The 12500-nt window shown below is 38.0% G+C and overlaps 1 protein-coding gene across 1 annotated transcript; it reads right to left on the reverse strand.

The window, feature by feature from the left end:
• Positions 1-3345: 3345 nt before the first annotated feature.
• LOC143029207 (uncharacterized) lies at positions 3346-3822 on the reverse strand. The gene has a single exon (XM_076191778.1). The coding sequence runs from the start codon at positions 3820-3822 to the stop codon at positions 3346-3348; it is 477 nt and encodes a 158-aa protein (XP_076047893.1).
• Positions 3823-12500: the final 8678 nt, after the last annotated feature.

The raw sequence follows: 12500 nt of genomic DNA on the forward strand, positions 1-12500 counted from the left end.
GTTTTTCTTCTACTAAAATTCACAAAATTTTCAGCTTTTTCCCAAATTGGATTTTCTCATTTAAGTTAACCCTTCACAAAAATATTTTCCTGCTTTCTCCCTTTCTCTAAGCCATGTTTCCGACCCCTTTCCCTACTTTCGTTGCGATGAATAAACATATAAAGAACTCGTTCAAATGCGTTCATTCGCAATAGATCCTTTCACACACAACTATCCCCTAATTTTCCTATAGCCTTTTCTTCCTTTAAAGAAAAAAAAAAAATAATAATAATAATCAAGCGCAAAAGCGGGTGATCTGACCTCGCCTAAGCAAGCCGAACCTAGCTTAACTAGCTTAACCTAGCCTAGTTTAGTTTAACCTAACCAAACCTAACTTACCTGTTTTAGCCTAACAGCCTATCATAACCTTACCCAGAGATTTCCATTTTTTTGGGGGGGAGGGCAATTCAAAATGTGTGTACATGTAGTCCTAATTACCTGTCATTTAGGTGTGTTACGTTTATGGTTTTATCATAGTTTTATGGAATTGAATTATATTAGTAAGTCCCATATTTTGAAATAAGAAAAATAGTGGGCAAAATAAAAGTAATTGAAATGATACTTTATTTATATATTATTATTATCATTATTATTATTATTATTATTATTATTATTAGTATCATTATTATTATTATTATTATTATCATTATTATTATTATTATTATTATTATTATTATTATCAAATATTATTATTATTATCATTATTATCATTATCATCATTATTATTATTACTATTATTATTATTATTATTATTATTATTATTATTATTATTATTATTATTATTATTATTATTATTATTATTATTCATTTATTTATTAACTTATTTTTATTTATTTATTTATTTATTTATTTATTTATTTATTCTATTTACTTATTTATTTATTTTGGCCACGAGATCACGGCCTCCTGTCCACCATACTCAGGTTATAATGAATCCTCTGACGCATCGACGTCCTGCTGGGCTGCTAGCCTGTTACTGACCGGTGTCAAAGTCAGACTCAGTGACAGAGGCTCCTCGATCTCTGCTCATCGGACGAACATTGGACGTGAATTTACTCGTCTGTTGTATCATAGATCAATGCTTTATCATCATAACTAAGTTACATTTGTTAGTGTTTGAAAAAAAAAAAACATGCTGTACAGCTATGTATGCTATTGGACTGATTCAACTGCACCACTGAAATGTTGCTCAGTTGTACTTTGCTGTATTACGAAATTTTCCCTTTATCTATTCATGATATCATCATTCTTCTACTTCTTTTTCCGAGACCATCCAACGACCCTCAGAAACACCCTCGTGACCATGGGGTTGGAAACCCCATGGTCACGATCCAACCTTACTTAGCCTAACCTAGCCTACTCTGGCGTAATCTAACCTAGATTAACATATTCTAACCTAATTTAGTTTAATACAGGAAAATATAGCATAGCATAACCAAGCCTAATTCTAACCTAAACTAACTTAGCCTAACCTAGCCTGACCTTAGCTAACCCAACTTGGCCAAGCATAACATAACCTAACTTAGCCTAAGACACCTTAACCTAGTCGGACCTAGTCTAAGCTAGTCAAACCTAGCTTAACCTAAGCTAACCTACCCTAGCCTAACCTATCTTAATTCATTCCATCCTTGCCTAACCTAGTTTAACCTAGCATAGTCTAGGCCAACATATTCTGACATAACCTAACCTAGCAAGTCTAACTTAAACTAACCTAACGTAACCTAATCTAACCTAGCCTAGTCTAACCTAGCATAACCTAAGCGAATTCAAAATGATCTAGCCTAACCTAACCTAACCTAAGTCAACCTAACCTAACCTAACTTAACCTAACCTAACATAACCTAACTTAATATAATCTAATCTAACCTGAACTAAGTAGAATAACGAATCCACAGTTGCGTTGTTTCGTCTGCATTCTCCTGCTGTTGAACTCGAGGTCGCTAGGTCCTCTTCTTCCATGACTATCGTTCCCTTCTGGAGGAGGTGATGAGAGAGCGGGGGCAACTAAGTTCACAGCATCTGCCCCAACAGCAGCAGATGGCTCACAATTGAGAAATATGGAATTGTTATTGATTCTCGGTTGCAGCTTCTGAAGATTCTGGTTTCTATCGCATTCCAGAATTTGAAACAGGAACGACCCATTCCGAAGAGGGGGAGGGGTGAAGCAATTGGATTGAGACGCATGTTAGGGAATGAGGGGGGGGGAGCCACCTGTGGCACTGACGTTGCATGGTAGGTCATGTGGACCATCTTCTTGCAGATGGCGCGGCAAGTGGGAAGGTAGGCAAGAAGGTAGGCAGGCAGACAAGCTGGCCTTTTTGCCCCATTCTCTTTCGTACCTTCCTCCTCCTCCTCCTCCTCCTCCTCCTCCTCCTCCCCTCCTCCTCCTCCTCCTCCTCCTCCTCCTCCTCCTCAACCTCCTCATCTTCTCATCTTCTCACCTCGTTTCCCTCCTCGTCCTCGCTTTCGTCATCCTTCTTTTTGTTCTTCTGTCTGTCTTCTTCATAGTCCTTCCAATCCTCTTCCTCCCCCTTCTCCTCCTCTTCTTCCTCTTTCGTCTCCTTCTATTCCAACTCCTCCCGTACTCTTCCTCATTGTCCTATTGCTTATATTTTCATCTTTCTACTCCTCGCTATTCCTTTCTACTTTTATATATATGCAGGCACCCAAGTAGGAATGATAGGGGGCAGGGATGCAGTGCAGGAGGCGTACAGACATGCAGGCAAGCAGGCAGGCAGACGCCCCTCGGCATGCAAATTTATTTGCAATTATTTTTAACCCGGGCATGTTCATTCCAATGTAAATGCAAATAAGAGGAAAATGGTCGATTTGTACAAGCAGAACATAACCACACATGAATCCGAGTTAATGCATGTGTATGAGGTACACAAAAATACATCTGATAATGTTTATCTATATCTAAATATATACCGTATATATATATATATATATATGTATATATATATATGTATATATATATATATATATATATATATATTCATATACATACATACACACACACACACACACACACACACACACACACACACACACACACACACACACACACACACACACACACACACACACACACACACACACACACACACACACACACACACACACACACACACACACACACACACACACACACACACACACACACACACACACACATATATATATAAAGCAAAGGCCTCCTTCGGTCAAGTTGATCATAAGGTACGCTCTTAGTTATTCGTGTATAGAATCTGTCTGAGGAAGTCTCTGGTTCAGTCTTCTCCGCTAAAGCATCGTCGCTTGTGGCTATAAAGACCAATGCGGGGCGGTAGTCTTGCACAAAGGTTCACATCTGTGGAAAGTCTCTGGCCTGTTGGAGTTATTGCGCCCCTTCCTTCGTGCTCGCTTGGCAGCCACGGCTTTCATCAGGTTTTCTTCCCCTGTATTGAGATGTTGGTTCAGGATACTTCTCCAGATTGTACGGTCAGCTACAAGGTATTTCAAGGAATTGACGTTAATTTCGAGTGCCCCTATATCTCTCTTGCAGATATCTTTGAATCGCAGTTGTGGACGGCCAGTGGTTCGCCTGCCAGAAGTTAGTTCTTCATTGAGAATGTCTTTAGGGATACGACCATCCTCCTTACGATGGACATGACCAAGCCAGCTCAGCCTGAGCTGCCTGAGCAAGGTGTGCATTCTAGGAAGACCGGTGCGGGACAGGACCTTAGCGTTGGTCACTTTGTCTTGCCAAGTTATATCCAGGATGCGGCGGATACTTCTCATATGGAAAGTGTTAAGTCTTTTCTCTTGTCTGGCATATATGGCCCATGTCTCGCTCCGGCACAACAGTGTACTGATGACAAAAGCATTGTACACTGCCCTCTTTATCTTCACTGTCAGGTGTTTGTTTGTTCACACTCGTGTTGTGACGCGAGCGAGTGTTGTACCTGCCTTTCCAATCCTCTTGTCGACTTCAAAAGTCCAGGGAGAGGTTGTCGGTGATGTTGGAGCCGAGGTACATGAACTCATGGACAACATCGAACTCATATTATCTCTGGAGACTCCTGCGTTACACATTCCTAATTACATGAGCTTGTCACAATGACTCAACGAATATATAAGAAATATATATATATATATATATATATATATATATATATATATACATATATATATATATGTGTATATATATACATATATTTATTACAAAGGATTACAAAGGCGGAGCATGCCGACAGGAGACCTTTTGATCCATATCTAGGTCGGATGCAAAAAAAAAAAAAAAAAAAAAAAAAAACAGACATATATACATATACACATATATCGTGGGGGACGATATCAAAAGCTTTTGCAAAGTCTAGATATATTAAATCTATATTGTTTCTTTTGTCATAATTCGAGATAACTGTGTTGTAGAATTCGAGTAAGTTAGTCACGCAAGAACGTTTCCGTCTGAAACCATGCTGGCTATCATTTATCAAACGGTTACTTTCTAAATGATGTTCGATAGCATCTCTGATGATAGTTTCCATTATTTTTCCTACGATCGAAGTCAAACTTATAGGCCTATAGTTATTTGGTTTCTTTTTGTCACCTTTTTTGAATATGGGAGTAATGTTAGCTAGCTTCCATTCTCTTGAGACATCTCCGGATATGATGGATTTCTTGAAAATAATTTGTAATGGAACAACAATATAATTTTTCATTTCCTTTGATATTTTTGGATGCCAACCATCAGGCCCTGGTGTTTGATTAACTTTGAGTTTCTCTATACACCTTTTAATTTTTTCTTTTGTTATATTTACCGTAGTGAGTAAGTTTACCCCAGACTTTTCACAGGTTTCAGTTTGGAATTCACTTTGAGGTGTTTCGTTTACGAATACCGAGCTAAAATAATTGTTTTATGTATATATATACATATATGAATATATATTATATATATATATACTGTATATATGTATGTATATACTGTATATATATATATATATACATATATATATATTAGGGTGTATATATATGTATATATATATGTATATATACATGTATATATTTATATATATATATATATATATATACATATATATATACACATATATATATATATATACATATATTTGTATATATATGTATATGCATATATATATATATACATATATATATATGTATATATGTATATATATATATATATATATATATATATATATATATTTATATATATATACACCAAGGACTACTATTGCACAGGACGTGCGCACCCAGATCCCTGGATACGCTAGCGGAGGCCATTGCTTTCTTTGTAACCTAACATTTTATATTGGACAAACATATCAAAACTAGAAACCAAACATTGTATATAGCACAAATATATCAACTATCGACTTATTCAATGCAGTATAAGTTAATATAAACTTTTATAGTGAAATAAGAAACTATTTTTAAGGCACTGTTATGCTTTGAAATGCCAATTTTAGCCGGACTTAACAGGTATTATTGTATGAGGTTAGTGGACACCAGGGTTGGCGATCTTTTTTATCTTTTTAGAAAGTATAAAAAAAATCAGATTTATTTGATTTCAATAGATTTTTTTTATAGATTTTAAATATTGTGGGATTGCTATCTGATATGCGATCTGATTGCTAAAGGACATTTTTAGCATATCAATATAAGGAGCAGTGTTATATAGAATTACCACGAGTATACAAGGAACGGTATAACTTACATGTATATATCACTGTGCAGCCCACAACATGTTTCAACAAGATTCTTATTGAAACTTGTTCTAGGTAAGTAGCTTCTCACTGAGTCAGATGCTGCTTTGGAATCAACCAGGAGGGATGTCTTCTGGACCTGGTAGAGTGGTTACTTCATGCAGAAAAAATTATCCTGTCTGGAATTATTTTGAAAAACTACCAACAACCTCTGGCAAAGGGTACTGAGCTAGATGCAAAGACTGCAGCCAGGAACTACAGGGCATTGTGTCAAGATTAAAATCTCACAGAGATAAATGCCAAGGTCAGCCACAGCATACAGAAGAAGAAATTGATGACCCAGGTAAATAATTTTACTTATATTGTGTGCATTTCTCCCTTTTCATACGCAACTATATAAATTTGGTAAACAATGGAGAGCATGTGCAATAAAAATATTGCACATGCAATGGGTAATGACTATATCACTATAATATACTGTATCCACTCAACTTTGGGGCCTAGATGATTGTTATTCATTTCATTCAACATTGTGTAATATATTTCATAGGTTCCATTGGAATTCAGCCCACATGGGATTCAGCCCAAAGGGATTTAGCCTAACCTAACCCAACTAACCCATTATTTTTAGTGAATTTAAAAATGGACTGAATCCTGTGTGGGCTGAATTCCAAGCCCACCTATTTCATATCCTGTTAATTATTTCCAAATAATTTAGTGGCTTGTGTGAATATGATCATTATCTAAAAAAATAACTACTGTACTCAAAAGTAACCTAAATCACACTGTATTCATTCATTTATCTATTCATTTATAAATTATGCAATATGCTAAAATTTTCTGTTTCCATTTCAGGATCTGTATCAACAGCTTCAATCCCTTCATCATCGGCTCCACTTGAATTATCTGCAAACCTGACTCCACCATTAAAAAGGTCACTATCAGACTCCTCCACAGGCGCCACTTCTGCTAAATAATTTTCATCTAAAGAAAGTCATCAACATTTCTGGACAGATTTATCATAAAAACTTCAGCCTCTCAAAAGGAAAATCTCGACAAAGAAGTTGCAAGAATTATATTTGCTACAAATTCACCATTTCGTCTTGTTCCGCATCCTCAGTTTCTCAAGATGGTTCAGAACCTGAGGCCAGGTTATATTCCTCCATCCAGAAAAGATATTGCTGATAAGTACTTGGATCTTGTGTATGAAAAGGAATATAAAAAATGTGCAGATGACCTGAATAATGAAACTGTATGTCTTTCAATTGATGGGAGGTCTAACATCCATAATGAGCCCATAATATGTGTCACTCTAACAACATCCACAGGTCAGATTTATTTAGTTGACACAATAGATACATCAGGGAAACCTCAAACTGCTGAATATCTTCTACAACTTGCACAAAATTCGATCAAGAAGGCTGAACAAGATTTTGGTTGTCATATTGGAAGTGTTGTGACAGACAATGCAGCAAATGTCACCAAGATGAAAACTCTTGGAGGAATCGAGTGAACCTGAGCATACTGTCCTCACATACGGCTTATACCGTTCCTTGTATACTTGTGGCAAGTCTATGTAACACTGCTCCTTATATTGATATGCTAAAAATGTCCATTAGCAATCAGATCGCATATCAGATAGCAATCCCACAATATTTAAAATCCATAAAAAAATCTATTTAAATCAAATAAATCTGATTTAAATTAAATTTTTTCTTTATATTTTTAAAAAGATAAAAAAAAAAAATAAAAAAAATCGCCAATCCTGGTGTCCACTAACCTCATACAATAATACCTGTTAAGTCCGGCTAAAATTGGCATTTCAAAGCATAACAGTGCCTTAAAAATAGTTTCTTATTTCACTATAAAAGTTTATATTAACTTATACTGCATTGAATAAGTCAATAGTTGATATATTTGTCCTATATACAATGTTAGGTTTCTAGTTTTGATATATTTGTCCAATATAAAATGTTAGGTTACAAAGAAAGTAATCGCCTCCGCTAGCGTATCCAGGGATCTGAGTGCGCACGTCCTGTGTAATAGTAGTCCTTGGTGTATATATATATAAATATATATATATATATATATATATATATATATATACATATATGTATATATATGTATATATATATATATATATATATATATGTATATATATACATATTGTATATATATATGTATATATATGAATATGCATATATATATGTATATATATATATATATATATATGTATATATATATACATACATATACCAAAGACTTTTTCTCCCCTACAAGGGAGGTAGTCAAAAAACAAAGGCAAAAAATCCACTCCCACCCATTCCAGCCCCACATACTTCACTCCCATTCACTACCCTTCATCCCTCTTATCTTGGCTCCTCCTGGATGATGGGTCATCCCCGCATCTTGCCCACTGTGTGTGTGTGTGTGTGTGTGTGTGTGTGTGTGTTGTATTTATCAACCTATTTTCTTTTCATTCTGTTTTTTTCACTTTATATCTTTAGTTCTTTTATTCGACTACCTTTCCCCCCCCCCTCTCTATCTTTTCCTAGGGCTTGCATGGAAAGGACACCATTAACTGCATGCTATGGCTTTCCCCTCCCCCGCCAACCCCCACGTCGAGTGAAGTCGCGTTGCGTCGTGGCATCCTTTAGCCTCTTCCGATGTATTAGCATAGGCACTCCGTCGTGCTTTTTACGTCTCGCTGCACTCATAAATGTATTATAATACGAATCTCCCCGAGAAGGCGAGACAATGGTCGAATGAGCGCAACATGTAGAAGTACCTGTGAAAGCACGGAGGGGTGCCACGGAGATGAATGAAGCAGTTTCTCGGCAGCCAGAATAAAATGAAAGCCGCACCTGGGCTAAACTCTGGACATTATCGAGGTGGTTATACTGAAACGAATGAAATAACCTGGCGGCAGTCAGAAAAAGAAAAAAATCGAAAAGTGATAACCAGACCGGAAAGGTTCCATCTCTTCAGCACGGTGATGCTCCTTTACGGATTTTACTCCTGCCAAAGACAAGAGTTTGGACTCGGGGTCTGATTGGGCTTTGGATTGTCCGAGACCCCTTCCAGGCCAAGGTTCATCCAGTGGTTGAATACATTTGCTCTTCCTTAGTCCATCCACAGACTATGAAAATACGCCACCGCGTTGAACGTGTTCAGATCCATGAGACTTACCATATTCATCAAAAGCAGCGCGGAATATCGAACGGCCGCCGCTGCCGCTGCCGCCCCATCAGCAAGATGAACAGGGATCTTTGGCAGATGCCTTCCTTCCAAGAGACGTACCGTTGCGGACACACGAACCTGACCCGTAGCATGCCGGAGCCATGCAAATATACCTCTCCACACCATGTAATCAATGAACTTAAACGTTCAACAGTTTCTTTGTGATTAAAGATATATATGGTATTTGTAGAAATAATAAAGATGTCTGCAAATATACTACACCGCCAGGTTCTAAAATTTGGCGACAACCCTTGACCGATAATAGACGCCGTTTGATCAACAAAATTTTTACAACCTTGCGAGGATTCCTGATAATTAGTGTTATACTAAGATAAACCAACCCTTCTGCATCTTTCCTTTTCAGGTAATTATATATGCAGTGTAAAACTGCCATAGAACTTCAAAATCATGAAATTTGGGTGTACACTGGCTACCAGAAGGCAATGGTTCGAAAGATAAGAGACTCCTCATCCCCAAAGGTTTCTCAAAATTTAATATAAATGCCTCCGTTAGCCATTAAAATGTGTATTGGTACAGAAAGGGTTAATCTTCTTTATTAAGATAATTTCTGTACACTGGCTACCAGAAGACAATGGTTCGAAAGATAAGAGACTCCTCATACCCAAAGGTTTCTCAAAATTTAATATAAATACCTGTGTTAGCCATTAAAATGTGTATTGGTACAGAAAGGGTTAATCTTCTTTATTAAGATAGTTTCTGTTGACCTTTTTCTCCAGGGTAACACCCTTCGTATATCTTATTCTGGCTAACTTCCGACAATTTTATTCAACAAAGTGAGGTTCAAGGCGGTCTGTCGTGACGTGTCAATTTTCATGGGGTCACGGGGTCAATCCTTTTACCTTTTCTCTTCGTCTCTGGTCCTCGGGTATGTCGACAGGGAATTTTATTCAACTCAGGAGGCTAACCCTCTTCCACGGTCCTGCAGTAGTGTGGTCAGGACCAAAAACACAGGTCTCCCGAAGACGCCGCGCCCGACTGGTATTGCAGTCCATGTACAATAACCCATGGATCGCATTCAAGGAGACCATTGGGAACCCCATGATGTCGTTACCGTATGGTCGTGTTGTCTATGCACGATAATGCACGCTTCATATTCAAATAGAGCTCCCTTCGTGCCATGCCCCGACGATCGGGTTATACGATGTACGGTAATACCTGTATCGTTTTGCTGCGAGGGATTTTTCTATCAGCTAAATAAATTTGCTTGGTAGCAGACACTATCTCATCATCCCTTGAGGGCATACGCCAGGGAGCGCGTTGCGTCACTCACACTACGACACCAGTCCCCACGGTCTCTTAGCAAGCTCCCATGCAGACACCCACCCTTCCCACTCCAAACAACTCTCGGCTTGCCCCATCCATGAATTATGTGGGAATCATCATTGTCTCCTCAGTCGAGGGTTGCATCTTATAGAGACAACACTGTGAGTAGGATCAACATCAGGGAAATGTGCCACATAGACACATCGACACTTAGCCACATGCCACATAGCCAGAGTTAATGTTCACGAATTATACTGTTAACTGGCCTAGACTCTCACAATACAGTCTCTGGTTTGACATAAAGTTATTCCACTGATACCCCATGATTCTCCGAAGGCACTTATTACCAAAGACATCGAGACGCCACTTCAAATCCGATTCAATGTCCATGTCTCACGGCCGTACAGCAAGGCAGGGACCACGAGTGACTTGAAGATTTGAATCATAGTCCTTATGCATAGATAACGATAACGGCATATACTCTGGTTGAGAGAGTCCATAACACCATGGGCACTGCCGATCCTTCGAAGTACCTCCTGACATGACCTACCACTGTTATGCACTACACTGCCAAGGTGTGTAAAGGTTTCCAAGATCTCAATGTCTTCGCCACATGTATGAATAGACTAGCCTATGTCATCCAGTAACCCCCAAATTAAGATAAAAAGGAAATGATTGATGGGAGGCGGGGTGGATGTATGCCTTGGCTGGCTCTCTCTCTTGTAAGGAGAAGCATTTTTGTATATTCCAATATATATATATATATATATATATATATATATATATGTATGTATATATACATATATATATTTATATATATATATACATATGTGTGTATATATATGTATATATATATATATATATTTATACATATGTGTGTATATACATATGTGTATTTATATATATATATATGCATATATGTATATATATATATATATATATATATATATATATACATTTGTGTTTAATTACACACACACACACACACACATATATATATATATATATATATATGTATATTATATATATATATATATATATATTTATATATATATGTATCTATGTACATATATATGTATATATATGTATATATATATATATATATATATATACCGAATATATATGTATATATGCATACATACATACATACATACATATACCAAGGCTTTTTCCCCCTTACAAGGGGGGTAGCTAAAAAGAAAAAGGCATAAAATCATTCCCACCCATTCCATCCCTGAATACACTCCACACCCCTCCACCCTCTCTCTTATCTTAGCACCTCCTGAATGACGGGTCATCCCTGCACCTTGTCCACTGCCCTGGGTCAGAAGCAGTGTCGCAAGACACAGCACATCCACAGCAAGGCCGCTTCATTAAATCGGCGACCCCCCCCTCTCCGTCCCCCCATTGCATAAAATGAGAGGACGGGGAGAAATCCCTTCGGGCTGCGTCAAATTTTGCGCACACATACTACCTCACCCCCCATCCACCCGCCCATTCCACCTCATGCTATCACAGCATCATCCATATACAACCATTTTCCATTCACCCCTGTCTTCTGTCCTCTCCCGTCCTTCCTCAACAGACATTCCCCTCTTCCCCAAAGCCCCCTTCACCCCACCCATCCACCTCATCCTTGGACGCCCCCTCATGTTCACTCCCTCCACATCTGCCTTCCACACCTCTTTTACAAGTCTTTCTTCACTCATTCTTTCCATGTGTCCAAACCATCCTAATATTCTTTCATCAACCCTATCTCCCAGCTCCCTTTCCACCCCCGTTCTCCTCCTGACCTCCTCATTTCTCACTCTATCTAGCCTAGTAACCCCCATCATACTTCTCAGACACCTCATCTCAAACACATTCAAACTCCTTCTCTCTTCTTCTCTTATGTTCCATGTTTCTGCCCCATACAGTGCTGTTGGCACAATCACTCCTTCATACAGTCTCCTCTTAGCATCCATTCCCAAATGTCTATTCCTCATTACACACTTTAATCCACCAAGGCATTTACTCGCTTCTCTCAATCTACATTCTACCTCCACTTTCACTCCACCTTTCCCTGCCACATTTGCACCCAAGTATCTAAAACCATCCACTTCCTCCAGTCGCTCTCCCTTAATGCTCACTTCCAGTCTACTGCCACTTTCACCCCTTGTACATCTCATCACCTTACTTTTACCCACATTTATCTTTAGCTTTCTTCTATCACATACTCTCCCAAACTCT

Source organism: Oratosquilla oratoria, chromosome 1 (assembly GCF_046742065.1).
Source record: "Oratosquilla oratoria isolate Oo_2021 chromosome 1, ASM4674206v1, whole genome shotgun sequence".
Lineage (NCBI taxonomy): Eukaryota > Metazoa > Arthropoda > Malacostraca > Stomatopoda > Squillidae > Oratosquilla > Oratosquilla oratoria.